Here is an 18,951-nt window from a genome sequence, read left to right as displayed (position 1 = left end):
ACAACCGCGTCCTAGCCGTGGAGTAAAGCACCAGCTAAGCTTATCGTACGTCAGGTGATGAACGTGGACGCTGGAAAACCGGCACTTTATGCTGTTCTGCAGTGTCACGATATATGGAGGTACACACTCTTAGGCGGCCATGAGTACTCTGAAAACTAATGATACGATGCTCTTCACTATTTAAAATGACACAGTGTGGTCGATTTATGTTTTGTGTATGAATAAAGATTCACATTCGTGGTAACATTAATGTAACCAATTCATATTTCACAGGCTTTTTAGACGTTGGCTTTAGAAAAATAGCCATTGTTTTCTGGAAGTTTCGTGGCAAAACTTTCGAAAATTTATCTGAGCTGTACAATGGAGTATATGAACATGAGCCACCAACAGTATCAGACTTCATGTCAACAAATTCACACGAAGAAGAAGTGTCTTAAATGAGGAACATCCCGGACAACTATCAACGTCTAACGGCGTAGTCCAGAGATCGAGGAGGCTGAGTCGTAAAGTGAACATTCCAATATCCACTGACTAACGCAATCTTCGTTCTGTGGTAAGGAAGACGGCGTATTGCATCCAGGTAATACATCACATGGAGGAGGAACATCGTACTCCCAGTGTGGAAATATATGCTGACTTTTGGGTGGCAGTGTGTAACCAGAACCCGTTACACAACCTCCTTTGCTCACACGATGCCACACATTGCACATGGGATTCTGTGAACCGTCACAACTGTCCGATATGTGTCGACAACCTTTCTCATGAAGTGCAGGAATTGCAGAAAAATCCATCGAAACTGCACGTAAGGCTAGGGACAACCAAGACTAAGAATTATAGATCACTCGTTTTTACAAAGGAAACAATAACAGGTAAAATTTACCTCGACATTCTTAATCATTTTTTGGAACCACAATTTGAGTATGATGTCATCCTGAAGACCGCTGTATACCAGCAGGACGAGGCTTCTCCCGATCTTCTGTCGTTATTCGTCATTACCGCAACCTCGTGTTTCCTGAACGGTGGACCGGCAGAGAGTTGGCATCCTTCGCCCAGGAATACGTCTCTTCTCTGAGGATTAAAACCAGCACACAGCGTTGTTTGCGTGATCGGCTTGTGGACGCGCCTAATATCATCCGACCTGAGCAACTATGGAATACATTCCTTGCTACTGTCGAAAGGTGGTCTACGTGTCGACATTCAGGGTGGACACGTTGAACTTAAATGATTTCTACTGCCTCACATCTGCCCTTACTGTACAAATATACTTTTTCTATATTAAACATATGTCTCATGAGAATGAATCGTTACTCTTGGGAGATCCTGTATCGCAGGAAATTTTCTGTATTTATTGTATGTCACAAGTTAATAACAACCGGACCATTAATCGATCCTGGGAGGAATGTAATTGGAGGTGTAAGACCTGTTACAACGAACGTTCATTAGGGTATTTATCTCTTTTAAATAAGTTCTCGTACAAGAGCTACATACGGATTTAATTGACATAAATGATCGAACTGCGTAAATCCATACAGAGAAGAAGAACTGTATCTTAGTAACATACATGGAAATGCGAAGGAGCCAGACTCTGTGTCATGCGGATTCGACGAAATCGTATGAGGCTGTGACAAATTTGGAATAGGTTCCAAAGATAAGTTTTGTTTTGAGACCATTCGTGAGACCTGATTTTGGTTTTCACACAGCAGTGCATCGTCACTAAATGGCACCTATCAGAGTTGGAACTGCTAATCATGCAACCACGTTAATATTGTTACACACGGTCCCAATCAGAATATCTGAGCTAGGTAAGACACTGTCTTGTGGACCTTCCAACAACCGTTAAAAAACTTCGATAGACTGTTCTTGAAGATTTGAGTCAACTGCCCAAAGAAATTCTGAAACAGCAAGGAGCAAAAGAAGAAACCATGCTGTCTTCCTCACTTTACATAGTAAACCTTTTGTTCACAACAAAATTGCAAATAGCACTCGGATATCTTATGTCTAGTGAACCGCTATCGTTGTTAGTGAATTATTTGTCTATTCGAAACATGAGCATATACTTTTCCAGATAGAGACCAAAAATCTTTTCTGGGAAGATGTTAATAGATATTTCCAGTGATTGCTCACATGTTTCCTTTCACTTTCATTAATTATATTTGCTGTTACCAAACTAATGTTTATCCCAATACTTTCTGTAAGCAGAATTTCGCTTTCTTACTAATGTCTAGTCTTTTGTTTAACCAGATATGCCCCTTCTCTGAATTTCGTAACATCCGTCTGCAGCTCCGCGTTTCAAATTGTTGCAAGATCCCTTTCTCATTGTTCTGCGTTTCAGATTTTGAAGGTTACTCCCTTGCCATATTACTTGGAATATACAAGAAAAAAACTAGTGGACATCAGTCTACAGGACGGTTCCACAAAACAGTGCGCCCACGATCTCAGTTACTGGGGGAGTGAAGTGATTACAGTTATGGAATCAGCATTTTAATGCTTAGTATGATGCTCCTCGAAAGTCTTTGGTATGTAAACCCATCGTGAGCTGTTGTAAGACTGAAAAAAAATCTAGAAGTAGCTGTACTGAAGAACACCACATATTAAGCAGGCTGATAGATCATGAAACTAGACGGTTCTGCACAGAAGGTTAAGAAATTAGGAACTCCATTGAATCGCCGAAGAATGGAATATCTTGGAAACTATCTAGGAGAGTGGCCGGGATAATGAGGCGCGTGTTAATATATGAGAGAATGACTTCCTCGCCAGTAATGGGAGATGTAGAGGACAGAGTCTGCACGGGAAAATTGGAATGTACTGAACAAATAATTTTGGGTTTAAGAAAGAGGAAATCGCGACAAACCGCATTAAAAAACTGGCAGAAGGAAAACAAGGCCCTTACTCTGTGCACAACAGGGTACTATGAACCGAGGGCACTCCGGATCGCCGCCTTCTCTGCCATTTACAGGAGACCCAAACAAATACGTGCGTTTTAATTTTACTGAAGCTTATGTTCTGAACAACACTATGGTTGATCATTGCAATCATTCTTCAGCAGCAGAGGTATAATTACGCTAGGAATGATATTTAGGAAAGTTTTAACAAAAAGAGTGACATGAGGAGTGGAATAATGGAAACAATCCCATGACCTTGTGTAATTTCCAATACTCGCCATTTTATGTAGAAATCATTAAGCGTGTTTTCAGTTCTTGCTCTTACGTGTACGTTTCCTAACTCGACCAACGCCATAACGAAGCTCCTACCTCCTTTTCAGAGAAATAATCACATGATGGTTCCCAGTATGACAACGGCCACAGTTTCGATAGGCGGCTCGCATCACTCATTCTGGTTTAGATGGACGATTTCATGCCAGTTGTGCAAAACATTAAGCTAAATAAATGAAATGACCAGATGTTGCATGGATTTGACTCTAAAAAGAAGAAGGGATAGGCGAAGTCCATAACGTACTTACCTGTATGTTTTACTTACGTAACCACGGAGGTTGTGTCTAGTCATAGTATGCCGTTCGTAATCAATGAACTCACTTGTGGAACACTATCAGAAATAAATGCATTATACTGTGTCATTTTTATGGATTTGATAAATATTGCGGTACAGTGACCGTGACCTCTGTTGCTGGTATCTCGATTTCCTCCACAGTACCTGACAGACAAGTGAAGTACGTTGAACAGAAGGTGAGATGACACTCAAAACTTCGTTTACGTCACGTCATCGGCGGGTGTGTAAATGACTAGAGCTAGAATTCTCTGGGTTAGTAGAAAGGCAGTCAGAGTGCATCAGTGTGTTCTCCATGCTTGGTATTGTATACAATGAGGCGTGAGCAGTATCAAATGTTGATGATGATGATGATGATGACGATATTTGGTTTGTGGGGCGCTCAAAAGCCTGGTTATCAGCACCAGTGCAAAATTCCAATCTTTTCACCGTCATGTCTCGCCACTTTCGGGGTTGATGATGAAAAGATGAGGACAACGCAAACACTCAGTCTCCTGGCAGGGCCGGCCGGTGTGGCCGTGCGGTTCTAAGCGCTTCAGTCCGGAACCGCGTGACCGCTACGGTCGCAGGTTAGAATCCTGCCTCGGGCATGGATGTGTGTGATGTCCTTAGGTTAATTAGGTTTAAGTAGTTCTAAGTTCTAGGGGACTGATGACCACAGATGTTAAGTCCTATCGTGCTCAGAGCCATTTGAACCATTTTCTCCTGGCAGAGAAAATCTCCGACCAAGCCGGGAATCGAATCTGGAACCCCTTGATCCAGAGGCAGCAACGCTATTCACTACACCGCCAGCTGAGGACGTCAGGTGTTGAGTGATCATGGAGTGATAACTGTGAAGGACTCGGAGATGCCTCGTGCTCGTGTGACACACATTATCGATATCTGAAAGTTAGAACTGGGCTCGGTTTTGTGCCTCCGTTTAGCCAGCTTGTCTTACTGGGCTGCATCCAGATTTGTGGGACATCCGCATATGCCAATAGTCCGATGTTGAACTGTATGGGAAAGTGAAGACCTGCAAACACGGCGTCAAGGTTCCGCTTGACCACGTGTGAACATCACAGAGGAGGTTGTCGTATCATCCACCAAGTACATCGTAACCCTTTTACGTCTACGCCTGTCGTTCGAGAACAAGTATCATCCCACACCATTGGTCTGTGACCAGCATCCAGATGAGGGAGTTACGGTATCATGCATTAGTTGCGTTAACACCGCAACATCAACACCTGCGATTGGAGTGGCACTGTGACTGCGAAATACGGAATGCTGATGAATGGTGTCGTATGGTGTTCAGTGACGTATCACGTTTCTGCGCTATCCTGGCTTTCCATCGTCGGCGAGTATGGCTTCAACGTGGGTATAGGTCCCATTCTTCCAATGTTTTGGAGAGGCAAAACGGTGTTGCTCTTCGCTTCACAGTGTCAGGAGCAATCGGAGTGGTTGGTTGATTGATTTGGGGGTTGGGACCAAACAGCGAGACAATCAGTCCTGTCACATTATTGAAGGATGGAGAATGAAGTCGGCCGTCCCCTTTCAGAGGAACGATACCGGCATTTCCCTGAAGCGATTTAGGGAAATCACGGTAAACCTAAATCAGGATTGCCGGACGCGGATTTGAACCGTTTGTACTCCCGAATGCGAGTCCAGTGTGCAAACTACTGCGTCATATTGCTCGGTGAGGAATCGGGTATGACTTCAGTTCAAGGGCGGTAGTGACAGAGCAATCCTCACAACGGTGGGTCACAGACATCCTGCATCCTGGTATGTTACCCCTCAAGCAACAGTTCCGTGGTGTCATTTTTTAATGTGACAGTGCTCGTCCACACATGGCACGTGTCATCACGGACTGTCTGTGTGACGCAGCAGCAGTCCCATGGCAAGATATCGTGGTCTGTCCCCGATAGCTCATTTGTGAAACCACTTCGGACGTCACCTTCATCCCTCTGCCGTTATCCAGAATGTCAAGAACCATTCACAACAGTTACGGGTCAGCTTGCTAAGGAGAGGACACCGAATCATTGCACACATCCAGGACAGACGGGCTGCTACATAATTCTGATAAATGAACTCGTACCACAACTCTTTGTAAATTTAATTAGATTTTGTTGTCACCGTAATAACATCATATACCCAAGGAACCCGTGAAGTTTCATCTTCTTCTCTTCTTGGCTGAATTCTTTTTTTTTTTTTCCTTAAGCAGTAAATTTTATCTGTCTGGCTGTTTTGGACGATAGGCGTTCTATAAGGCCTTGACGTCACTGGATACAGAGACAAGGGCTCTGACGGAAGCGGATGAGGTAGGTAATCGGCTGCAGTCTCGGTACTCTCCTGAAGTCACTCGTTTCTACAGGGACCTTGGGGCAATCGGATGGGAAACTCGACCCTGCTCTACTCTAATCTACGTTTTGTGTCTTTAACACTATGCCACTTCTCCTTCGTGTCTCTCTGCTCCGCAGTGTGTGCATGTTCGTCGCCTCTTTGCATACTCTGCGGTCATTTCCTGATGCGCGGGTCTGAAGTGCACTGCAGCGGTCGAGCAAGTAGACTTTGTTCTCTGTACAAATAAAACTTTACGCCTACTAGTACACTAGGCTTTCACTCCCCTCTCTCTCTCTCTCTCTCTCTCTCTCTCTCTCTCTCTCTCTCTATATATATATATATATATATATATATATATATATATATATATATCTGTTGTCTGAGACAGTTTTTCCCACAATGAAGCTAAAAATCCCAGTCGCTTTTCTGACCAAGGTTTGCGGGATATTTCTCTTGGTCGTAAGGCAAGTGATAGAAAGGGTTTTCCCAGTCGCAGTACTTAATCGCTCAGTATTTGCAGAAAAATCCCTGACCCTACACTGGGTCATCAGGGATACGGAATGAAAAGTGTCAGAAAAACCTCTGTCCTCTGTGTTCTCATGTTTGCGGCTTTTGCAGTGTTTGTTTGCTGTTTGGCAGGTGTTCGACCTGGCGGACGCGGCGTCCTTCCAGTTCGCCCGCACACTTCTGGAGCAGCTGTCGGAGAGCCGCGACATGGCTGACGTCACCATCCTGGTCGTTGGCAACAAGAGCGACCTCCTTCCTGGGAGTTTGGACTCACCAGGTTGGTACTCATCGTTTGAGTAGTGGACATAATCTGAATTAAAAGTTTGCAGGACTAATGCACAGAACTTTACAAAATTTAACGGTGAAGCTAAACTGCCTGTATAGCATCGAAAACTCAGTATCTTGACGTATCAAAGCAGTGACTTGAAAGTAATCATTCAGGTGGTATAAGGTATTGCAATAACAATACGTCTTAGGTGGGTGTTTCTGAACTGCTTATGTTTCATAACAAACATCGGCGTTAGCGGTGTTATCTACACTCCTGGAAATGGAAAAAAGAACACACTGACACCGGTGTGTCAGATCCACCATACTTGCTCCGGACACTGCGAGAAGCCTGCACAAGCAATGATCACACGCACGGCACAGCGGACACACCAGGAACCGCGGTGTTGGTCGTCGAATGGCGCTAGCTGCGCAGCATTTGTGCACCGCCGCCGTCAGTGTCAGCCAGTTTGCCGTGGCATTCGGAGCTCCATCGCAGTCTTTAACATTGGTAGCATGCCGCGACAGCGTGGACGTGAACCGTATGTGCAGTTGACGGACTTTGAGCGAGGGCGTATAGTGGGCATGCGGGAGGCCGGGTGGACGTACCGCCGAATTGCTCAACACGTGGGGCGTGAGGTCTCCACAGTACATCGATGTTGTCGCCAGTGGTCGGCGGAAGGTGCACGTGCCCGTCGATCTGGGACCGGACCGCAGCGACGCACGGATGCACGCCAAGACCGTAGGATCCTACGCATTGCCGTAGGGGATCGCACCGCCACTTCCCAGCAAATTAGGGACACTGTTGCTCCTGGGGTATCGGCGAGGACCATTCGCAACCGTTTCCATGAAGCTGGGCTACGGTCCCGCACACCGTTAGGCCGTCTTCCGCTCACGCCCCAACATCGTGCAGCCCGCCTCCAGTGGTGTCGCGACAGGCGTGAATGGAGGGACGAATGGAGACGTGTCGTCTTCAGCGATGAGAGTCGCTTCTGCATTGGTGCCAATAATGGTCGTATGCGTGTTTGGCGCCGTGCAGGTGAGCGCCACAATCAGGACTGCATACGACCGAGGCACACAGGGCCAACACCGGGCATCATGGTTTGGGGAGCGATCTCCTACACTGGCCGTACACCACTGGTGATCGTCTAGGGGACACTGAATAGTGCACGGTACATCCAAACCGTCATCGAACCCATCGTTCTACCATTCCTAGACCGGCAAGGGAACTTGCTGTTCCAACAGGACAATGCACGTCTGCATGTATCCCGTGCCACCCAACGTGCTCTAGAAGGTGTAAGTCAACTACCCTGGCCAGCAAGATCTCCGGATCTGTCCCCCATTGAGCATGTTTTGGACTGGATGAAGCGTCGTCTCACGCGGTCTGCACGTCCAGCACGAACGCTGGTCCAACTGAGGCGCCAGGTGGAAATGGCATGGCAAGCCGTTCCACAGGACTACATCCAGCATCTCTACGATCGTCTCCATGGGAGAATAGCAGCCTGCATTGCTGCGAAAGGTGGATATACACTGTAATAGTGCCGACATTGTGCATGCTCTGTTGCCTGTGTCTATGTGCCTGTGGTTCTGTCAGTGTGATCATGTGATGTATCTGACCCCAGGAATGTGTCAATAAAGTATCCCCTTCCTGGGACAATGAATTCACGGTGTTCTTATTTCAATTTCCAGGAGTGTAGTTATAAAACATACAATCGTCTATGGTACATCCACAGCGGAGTTCAATTATTCCCTAAGTTGTCAAAGATTGAGCGTTAATCGATACATGGACATGCAGATACTGATTTAATTTGACGCCGCATGTTGCATGCTTTGAAAACCAAACGAGTATAGAAAGAAAAGTTTCGCTACCGACGTGATCCTCAATGGACAAAAATGGCTAAGGGAAAACGAAAACCATAATCAGGTTACCGAATATTCAGCATCTTAGGAGCTTATCCAGAGCCCTACCATGTATAACTGACAGTAGACATAAATGTAACTCACCTGACAAGTAACAGTCCTGTTTCCTTAACCATCATAAAACAAGTTCACACTTCTGTTAAGTCGTTCACGTCGCCTTGTGACAAGGACGTTGGGAAGCTGAGCTCTGACTATGCACTAACACTGTAATTAACATTATTCAATCGGCCCTGAGCGCCAATTCGCCTGCAGTTCCATGAAATTTTAATTGGTTAATAGCCCTACACTCTATCCTAAAGCAAAAACTGCACAACAGAACTTTAATTCTGAAACGCCAGAGCGACCGATCACGGATCATACTCTGCTGACATATTAAGTAGTTTTCTCTCACTGGGTGCAGGACGCCAAACAGTACGGGACATGGGGACATGTGTTGGAGCGTGCTTTGTGGGAGGAGTTTAACAAACTAAGTAGCTGTAGAATTAAAATTTATTTCACAAATGGAGCGCATTCGAACGTGGAACGCTAGAAAATGATAATCCTGTGTTTCCATACGAGGAAACAACACTAACTTATTTGTCAGGGATAGGACGACGGGTGTAAAGAGATGCAACTTACACTATGTGATCAAAATTATCCGGACACTCCCAAAAACATACGTTTTTCATATTAGGCGCATTGTGCTGCCACCTACTGCTAGGTACTCCATATCAGCGACCTCAGTAGTCATTACTCATCGTGAGAGAGCAGAATGGGGCGCTCTGTGGAACTCACAGACTTCGAACGTGGTCAGGTGATTGGGTGCCACTTGTGTCATATGTCTGTACGCAAGATTTCTACACTCTTAAACATCCGTAGGTCCACTGTTTCCGATGTGATAGTGAAATGGAAACGTGAAGGGATACGTTCAGCACAAAGGTGTATAGGCTGACCTCGTCTGTTGACTGACACAGACCGCCGACTGTTGAAGAGGATTGTAATTTGTAATAGAGAGACATCTATCCAGACCATTACGCAGGATTTCCAAACTGCATCAGAATCCATTGCGTGTACTATGATTGTTAAGCAGGAGGTGAGAAAACTTTGATTTCAGGCACGTAAGCCACCCATCACGCCGGTAAATGTCAAACGGCACCTCGCTTGGTGTATGGAGCGTAACATTGGACGATTGATCACTGGAGTGACGAATCACTATACACAATGTGGCGATCCTATGGCAGGGTGTGGGTATGGCGAATTCCCGGTGAACGTCGTGTTTGTGGTCGTGTTTTTCAGGGAGGGGGCTTGAACCCCTTGTTGTTTTGCGTGGCACTATCACAGCACAGGCCTACATTGATGCTTTAATCACCTACCAGCATCCCACTGTTGAAGAGCAGTTCTGGGATGGCGATTGCATCTTTCAGCACGATCGAGCACCTATTCATAATGCACGGCCCGTGGCGAAGTGATTACACGACAGTAACATCCCTGTAACTGACTGGCCTGGACAGAGTCCTCACCTGAAACCTATAGAACACCTTTGGGATGTTTTGGGACGCTGACTTCATGCGAGGCCTCACTGACCGACATCGATACCTCTCCTCAGAGCAACACTCCGTGATGAAAAGGCTGCCATTCCCCAAGAAACCATCCAGCACCTGATTGAATTACGCCTGCGAGAGTGGAAGCTGTCATCAAGGCTAAGGATGGGCCAGCGCCATATTGAATTCCAGCATTGCCGATGGAGGACGCCATGAACTTGTAAGTCATTTTCAGACAGGTGTCCGGATACTTTTGGTCACCTAGTGTGCTCGCACAGTTACACACAAAGATTCCTATATTTAGTACTTTCTATTACTAATTAAAACATCATAGCCAGGTCGTGAGTCACATTAAAAAGTACAATGGAAATCAACTGGGCATAAGTTGCATGAAGTGCTTCGCAACCGATCAAATGCCGAATTCTGTTCCATGCGAATTTACGAGTACATAAAAACGGTTCCAAAATTGTCGCAAATGGAAATTATACACTGCTCCTGACGATGAAATTGCATCGTGACGGAGAAACATAATTCGAAATTGATCAAATTCACATCCATTATTTTCTTGATCGTGGAAGAGCGACTGCTTCATGAGACTGTTTTCGTCCTTGCCTAAGACTTTTTCCTCTCTTCTGCATACAGATAACCACAGAACTTGGTTGGGGCCTATTGAGCAGTCCCCAAGTTGCTCCTTTTACAAAGAGCAGGCGTTTCCTGCAGTCAAAAGACAGAACAGGAATCGCCCGATTCTGTCGGCCTAAAATTTTTCAAGTTTTTTTTTTATGTCCATCATTTTGACTGGAGGTTTTGGGGGCCACGGCTGTTCACTAGTGTAAGAAAATGAAACGTCTAGAGCCGTTATTATGATTATGTATTATGTTGCTACCGGTTTCGGTCTTCAGGTCTTAGTTGATGCTTAGTTGAGCGTTTGGACATCGTCTTCAAAATTTCAGTCTTTCAACAGAATGAAACTGTGATATCAGCAATCCAACCAACCAGCTAGGAGTGCTGACATCACAGTTACAGATAGTCTCCGCAAATCAGTTACGTTGGGCGCTGATGTAGTGTATACATGGACCGTGGTAATCCCTTCAGTGTCAGCTAAGACCAGAAGATGGCGCACTGAAGTACCGACAGTGGTAGCTACAGAGTACATAATATAAGGACGACTGTGGGTGTTTCATTTTCTTACAATTCTTAAAATTTTTCATTTTGTTGAACCGCTGAAATTTTGAAGACGGTGTCACAACGCTCGGTTACGAAATGGCCAACCGCGCAGCCCCACGCCTTGGAAAAGCTACCGCGTCTGGAGACCCAGTGTCGCTTGGTGCGAAAATAGCGTTGAGCTGCCTCCTCATGCTTCTATTGCAAAGCTTGACGAAGAGCCTGCACTTGAATGTGCCTAGCTGAGTGCATTTTTTATAACCTCCGTGTTCATTAAAAGTGAACAAGCATCCATGTTCGGGACAGGTGGCAAAAGGCACATTTTGTACTGACTGTTAGTTGTAATTAAAACGCAAAAATTCAGCTTCCCAGCATGGTGTACCTTTCTGCAACGGAAAACATGAGCGTGGAAAATGCTAGATAACGCAGGAAGAGAAAAAATATTCTGCCCAATTTAATAAGACAAATACCATCAAAATTATATGACAGGCGCATTGATTGACGGCTTTCAACCATAGTACAAACACTGCATTAATTGAGGTAACTTACGTCCTGAACTATTGTACCGACAACTGTAAGGTCCCAATATTGATGCTTCTCCACTTCATCAATGTATTTAATACTCTCAGTTTAGAAATACTTCTCAGAAAAATGCAAGTGGGTAATCAGATAGTGGTTTGAAAACTACTTTAGGAGCAGATGCCATGTGTTCTGGTCGTTGTGGTCGAATGTTCATTAAAGAGGGCCGCAACGGTCAGCCTTGATCCCTCTATAGTCGGTTGTATCGAGTAAATACAATTTTTATACCACCGACTTGTAGCTTTTACTCAGACCCAGAATTGAAGATATCAATACTCTTATAGCCCCAATAAATGTTGATCTGACTTCAGTGTTCGGATGTATGCAACACCCGGGACTTAAAACTAAATGGAAAAAGTCCAAATTAAGTTTAGTATCCATTCATTAGTTCACGAGTCTGCGAACAACTGCATGATGGCAACCGAGGGCCATACCGCAAAACAGTGCACAGCTTGGCCGTAGTTTTGGATGAGCATCGAAACTTAGACGAAAATGGTGTCATCATTTGCAGGAAGACATCCGCATGTACGTTCTCGAACAATTTCTGGACATATTTCCATAAGATACGAAGCGAAAAATCACGCGTTGTACCGAACATCCAATAATGTGATCCAACCCAATAGGGCACGAGAACTAAAACTCTACGCAATCAGAACAAATCGTGTACGTTTGTCTGCGTTACATTTGCAAATGGTGTACTCGACCATATCACTGCTTCACGCTCCCAATTTGGTTGGTTGTTGTCTGACAGGTTATGTGACTACCATACGCTGTATTACATCATTCGCTCCTATACTGCTCTTTGTGCACAATGCCCTGTCAACCTCATAACTCCCCCAACCCTGCCCTCAACCGTACCTTCCACAATTAAATTCTGTTTGGAGTTTTCCACTGTAAAACTGCAAAACAAATGCTCCCACCTTTCCCAGTTACACTTCCGTCACTTTTCATTTCTCAGTCTGTCACTTCATTTTCTGTTCTCCAATCTTCATTATTAGTATCTGATTACATTTCTATTTGCCTCCATCTTTCCTATTTGCCTCGGTCTTCAATAGCACCGCTAATGTCCACGGCTGCAGGCGCTCATGATATAAATCTACCTTCCTACAATTCGTCTGAATTGTTCTACATTTTCAGAACGAAGGAAACATTATTTCTTCATGCTACAGCTACAGCTACTGCTGTTTCCACTACTTACTAGTTTCTAAATGTTACTCTGCATCAGATAATCATATAAAACGATTTTCTTTACGAATGTAAAATACACAGAATGACTTTTTAGATTCTAGAGAGGACCTGATCTGTCAGCAGAAGTAAATAAAACAAGCGTGACAACATGAAAAATAGCGTCAAACTGGGTCATACAAGTCACAAGAAGTAATTGAGCAAAGGGAGTTGCAGGCCAATGATTTATGACTCCCTCCCCCCTTTGTCACATCCAAGGTCTTCCACATCCCCCATTCCCTCCCGCCTCTCCTAACAGGTCGCTATCCAATTCATTACCCATATCACTATAATTTATTATCGAGTTATGTCAGGCTGTGTATGTTATTTGGGTCTTTATAGCCATAATTTACGATCCAAATGGCTGTCGCAATGAAACACGGCTGCCCAGATTTATGTCTGACACCATGTCGTCAGAGTGACATACTCAAATGTAAAAATCGGAATAAATTAAAAAGAATAAAGTGATATAGCTCGCATATTGCATGGTTAATGCCTTGGGACCACGAGCCGTAATATTTATGGTTGGTGATACAGACTCTACTGGATTTAAACAAAGCGTAGACATAGTATCTTTCTGTGCATACACAATGTAGCAAAACAAGGCAGCTAGCGGTAACAGTGCCGCGTGACTGCAAGCATTTTCTTCCTCCGTACAAAGCCAGACACATCCTCAGGCTGGTGGCTCTATTGCTCAGCGACACATACTTGTTCCTTGCGCGGTTGGACTCGGTGGTGTGCGGTGCTTAATTTGTTTATTCAGGTGAGCTAAGTCTGTTGGCGCAGCGGAGCCACGTAGTGGAGTGGACCAGCCAGTAGTTCGATTTCCCCAGGCGCTCAGTATACACAGTCGCTCTGGGGCGGATCTCGCGTGTGGGCCGTGCACTCCCAGCCGTCAACTGCCTCTGTGAATGGTAGGTCCGGGGCGCTGGTTTTTTTGATGCACGCAAATAGTCGCTTCATAGTTTAAAATGTTATACAAAGCGTCGCTGGACCTGATAAATTGTCTGGTTTGAGCACAAACCGTTCACGAGCTCGTTACAGTGCCCACAATTGTGACGTTAATAAAAGTTTCCTGACTCGTGTGTAACTAATGAAATAAAACACACCAGTAACTGTTTTAACAAGCAAATAATTTTGCATTTGTTGAGTATCTCACCATTTTATACTTTTAATTGCGCGCAGTGGCCGAGCGGTTCTAGGCGCTACAGTCTGGTACCGCGCGACCGCTACGGTCGCAGGTTCGAATCCTGCCTCGGGCATGGATGTGTGTGATGTCCTTAGGATAGTTAGGTTTAAGTAGTTCTAAGTTCTAGGGGACTGATGACCTCAGAAGTCAAGTCCCATAGTCCTCAGAGCCATTTGAACCATTTTTTTCATTGCGCTGGCGACGTCTTGAAATTGACCTGAAGCATAGTTTTTTTCATGTAACACTACTAGATAAATGTCTAGAGCTACCCAAAAATTACAGCCACATCGGGTCATAAACTATAGCGAAAAAAATCCTAAATGAACATTCACATCCTGCGCTAATTTTGTAATGAGTTACAGAGATAGCACAGTAAACACTCTAATAAATTTGAAGCTAGATAAACACAACATCTGCCCTGCAAACAACAGGATAGCTCCCCAGGGTAATTAGTTAGGACCTAAATAAACACAGTAAAATTGGCTTACAGGGAGAGAGGTTGGGATGCGAGGGAAAGTGAACTTGAAACTGACAGATGGGGAGGAAAAAAATCCGAAATTTGTGGTAAGGTCTCATGGGACCAACCTGCTCGGGTCATCGGTCCTCAAGATTAAGCACCACTTAATCTAACTTAAACTAACTTACACTATGGACAACCACACACTAATGCCCGAGGGAGGATTGGAACCTCCGACGGGGGAAGCCGCGCGAGCCGTGACAAAGCTTTCTAGACCGCGTGGCTACCCCGCGGGGCGATGGGGGCGGGAGCCATAAATTACTGATCTTAAACTCCCTTTGCTCCATTTTTCGTGAAATACAGTCAAGGTTTTTGACAAGGGATTTTTTGCTCAGAATGAAGGAGATGGTGTTTTAATGGCTTGGAGAACATACCCAAATCACAACCTGTCAAGTTGGCAAACTGGTCGTGAACTGCACACTTCAAAAAATCTTGGACGCACAGTACTTCCGGAACAGAATTACGCTCCCATAAAAAAAGGATGTTCGTTGCTTGTGTTAATAAAAAATTAACGTTCAGTTCAGACCATGAAAATATTCAGATTAGTATTAACTACACTCTACATAAATTAGACACCTACAGGACCGGAACATGTCAGTATATTGCGTCACTTACATCATTGAAGCATACCTGCAGAATAACAGGAATGCAAACAACGTACAGAAAAGTTCAGAAGCTGGAAGTCACACCGCAAAGGAATTAATACATGCGGAATTACAAATGATATCACAGAGAGTTGGTAATGCACTAAAGAAATGGATTACTTATATAATTCACAAAACTAACATTACTCATGCAAACACTATTCTCTAAACAACACCTAACTTAGACGAATTGCATGTTGCAGCCATGAGATTCTTCTGTATCAACAAATACTTATACGAAGTATGTTTAAAAGCGAAAGAAATTTTGGTATTTATGCATTTATCACAGTAGCTTCTCACTTTGCCACGCAGTTTTGGAAAGCCTTTTTTCGGAATGATCTTCATTGCTTCTGGCGTATTCTCCATAATGTTATTAGTAGCATGAAAGCGTCACGCTTTCGACACTTATTTTAATTTTCTAAAAAAGTAGTAACACGATGGGTTAGCATACAGAACCTGGAGGGGGGCACATATATTGTTAGTGAATGAAGATGAGTGAACAGTGTCAAAATGACGGCAAACTACTTTATTTTACATAGCATCTGTCTCAGTTTTTGAATATTATTGGCCGGCCGAAGTGGCCGTGCGGTTAAAGGCGCTGCAGTCTGGAACCACAAGACCGCTACGGTCGCAGGTTCGAATCCTGCCTCGGGCATGGATGTTTGTGATGTCCTTAGGTTAGTTAGGTTTAACTAGTTCTAAGTTCTAGGGGACTAATGACCTCAGCAGTTGAGTCCCATAGTGATCAGAGCCATTTGAACCATTTGAATATTATTGTACAACAATTGCAAAAAACATACAGAGTAATTGTGAGTGGAGGTGTAACGTTGGGGCAAAAATTTCTGATTTATGATACCTTTGATATCGAAGATTAATTTTTCCTATCACTCCTACATTGGATCAAGAGGGGCCGGCTAGAGTGGCCGTGCGGTTCTAGGTGCTACAGTCTGGAACTGAGCGACCGCTACGGTCGCAGGTTCGAATCCTGCCTCGGGCATGGATGTTTGTGATGTCCTTAGGTTAGTTAGGTTTAACTAGTTCTAAGTTCTAGGGGACTAAAGACCTCAGCAGTTGAGTCCCATAGTGATCAGAGCCATTTGAACCATTTGATCAAGAGGGTCGCAATTCTTTTTCCTGTAATAAGAGCTGCAACTCTATTTTGTGATCCTTCATATCAATTTTCCAACTTCTGCTTCTTGAACGTGTGTCCTGCGGATTATATTTGGTACGTATTTGGCGTTTTCTCGTCAAACGAAGACCGAGCGAGGTGGCGCAGTGGTTAGACACTGGACTCGCATTCGGGAGGACGACGGTTCAATCCCGCGTCCGGCCATCCTGATTTAGGTTTTCCGTGATTTCCTTAAATCGCTCCAGGCAAATGCCGGGATGGTTCTTTTCAAAGGCCACGGCCGACTACCTTCCCCGTCCTTTCCTAATCCGATGAGACCGATGACCTCGCTGTCTGGTCTCCTTTCCCGAAACAACCAACCAACCATCACCAAACGAAGAAAAAAGAATAAATCTGTACATCAATGTATGTATATTGATTTCTCTTTAAACACGATGAGACGCACCAATTCACACCCACATATGTTCTCGTCGTTGTCCGATTGTCGCATGACGATTGACATGTCACATATCCTTGGTTTTCTGATGGTGAGTGCCAACAATTGAAGCCGAAGGCCTTCCTGTTCCAATTTCGAATTGCGGTTGCATATTTTAGCTTCCATCGTCTTCATTGGCGTCTTTCACTTTCTCTCTTTCGGCCTCTCGTTGCTCAGGAGACTTCTGGTTTACTAGTTTGTCCTCCAGTTTTTTTTCCTTTTTCTTTTTCTTTTGAGGACTTCCAGTTAAAATCTCTGGATGTTGTTTGGGTTTTCTTTTTTGTTTCTCTGCTTTGTTTTGGCCTTCTGAAGATGGTATTATCATTAGCGCCTCAAAGTTTAGATTAGACTACGTTTCGATTGAGAAGCGATTTCAGTTTCTTTCGGCAGAGTCACAGGAGCCAAATGGTAGGCGATGTGCTCATTGGCTCATCACTGTCTATGGCTGTTTATGGAATTTCATCATGTTCTAACATGATTTAAGGATGCAAGTAATCTCTATCTGTGAATGAATGTGGGTAAATAGGAAACAGAGAAACAGCATTTCCATCAGTGGCTACTTAGGAATTCGCAGTGTTAAATAACAAACAATATGATACTAGATTATTTTATTTTAGGAGGATATGATTTTGATATCACATTCACGTCGAAAAGCAGATTTAGAAGGCAAACACAATGAAGCTGTCAGAAGCTGAAGCCAATGAGCTGTCCATCAATGGCTGAAGCCAAAGAATCTATTATGGTGGATGGAGAGCATAATTATGCCGTTATCACGACATAAATCATGCGACTGTAGAAAGAGATTTTCGCTCTGCGGCGGAGTGTGCGCTTATATGAAATTTCCTGGCAGATTAAAACTGTGTGCCGGACCGAGACTCGAACTCGGGACCTTTGCCTTTCGCGGACGAGTGCTCTACCATCTGAGCTACCCAAGCGCGACTCACGACCATTCTCACATTCTCCGATGGTAGAGCACTTGCCCGCGAAAGGCAAAGGTCCCTGGTTCGAGTCTCGGTCCGGCACACAGTTTTAATCTGCCAGGAAGTTTCATATCAGCGAACACTTCGCTGCAGAGTGAAAATTTCATTCTGGAAACATCCCCCAGGCTGTGGCTAAGCTATGTCTTCGCAATGTTCTTCCTTCAGGGAATGTTAATACTGCAAGGTTCGCAGAAGAGCTTCTGTGAAGTTTGGAAGGTAGGAGACGAGGTACTGTCAGAATTGAAGCTGTGAGAAAGGGGCGTGTGTCGTGCTTGGGTAGCTCATGCGATAGAGCACTTGTCCGCGAAAGGCAATGGTCCCGGATTCGAGTCTCGGTCCGTCACACAGTTTTAATTAGCCAGGAAGTTTCATGCGACTATGTTGGCATGGCTACAATGGTTGTCCAGTAACAAATTCAGCCTACTGTCTACACCAGCCCTTGAGTGGAGAATGAAGTGCTTACGCTAAGTAAGGAATAAACCTTCGTTTCGTTATGAATAGAACTATACAACGCTCATAGGGCCATCGTTTGGAGCCCCCTGCAGCGTTCATGCAGCTAATTACGGTTATTATTTTCCGTCGTTACCAGGTAACGACAGAGCCAATTCTTTTTTTCGCTCTATCTGACATTTTCCAGGGTCTTGAACAGTTGTCACCCCGTATCGCCCATGTTAAAAACAAGACCCAGTGTGATGGCAGATCTTGTCATCACACCTCCCAAGTGGTAAAAAAATAAGTTTACTTCCTATCGGTTAAATGCTGTATGCCAGTAGATACTGATTGCTTCTGGCTTTCGGACACTTAAAGGGTTCCTTTTCTTTGTCTCGACATACGCAAAAGCCACTCTATGGACATGTACGGGCGTTAGTCAGAGACAAATATTGTCCATCAACATTAATCGTTCAGCCAAAGCTGTCTTCTGCATTTCAGCTGAGAAGTGGTCCTCTTGATATCTCCTTAAATTTTCTGTCACGCAGTGTTGGGAATGAAATATTAAACTTTTTACTCAGTGCTTTTAT

At 44.5% G+C, this 18,951-nt stretch overlaps 1 protein-coding gene across 1 annotated transcript in view; it reads left to right on the top strand.

The window, feature by feature from the left end:
* LOC124545687 (ras-like protein family member 10B) overlaps positions 1 to 18,951 on the top strand; it is a 93,711-nt gene that overhangs the window by 51,519 nt on the left and 23,241 nt on the right. The window contains exon 5 of the mRNA XM_047124634.1: positions 6,460 to 6,604. Within this exon, the coding sequence (XP_046980590.1) occupies positions 6,460 to 6,604 (145 nt within the window). The remainder of the gene's footprint in view (positions 1 to 6,459; positions 6,605 to 18,951) is intronic.

Source organism: Schistocerca americana, chromosome 8 (assembly GCF_021461395.2).
Source record: "Schistocerca americana isolate TAMUIC-IGC-003095 chromosome 8, iqSchAmer2.1, whole genome shotgun sequence".
Lineage (NCBI taxonomy): Eukaryota > Metazoa > Arthropoda > Insecta > Orthoptera > Acrididae > Schistocerca > Schistocerca americana.
Note: the sequence above shows the minus strand (reverse complement) of the source record. Positions and strands in the feature narration are given on the sequence as shown.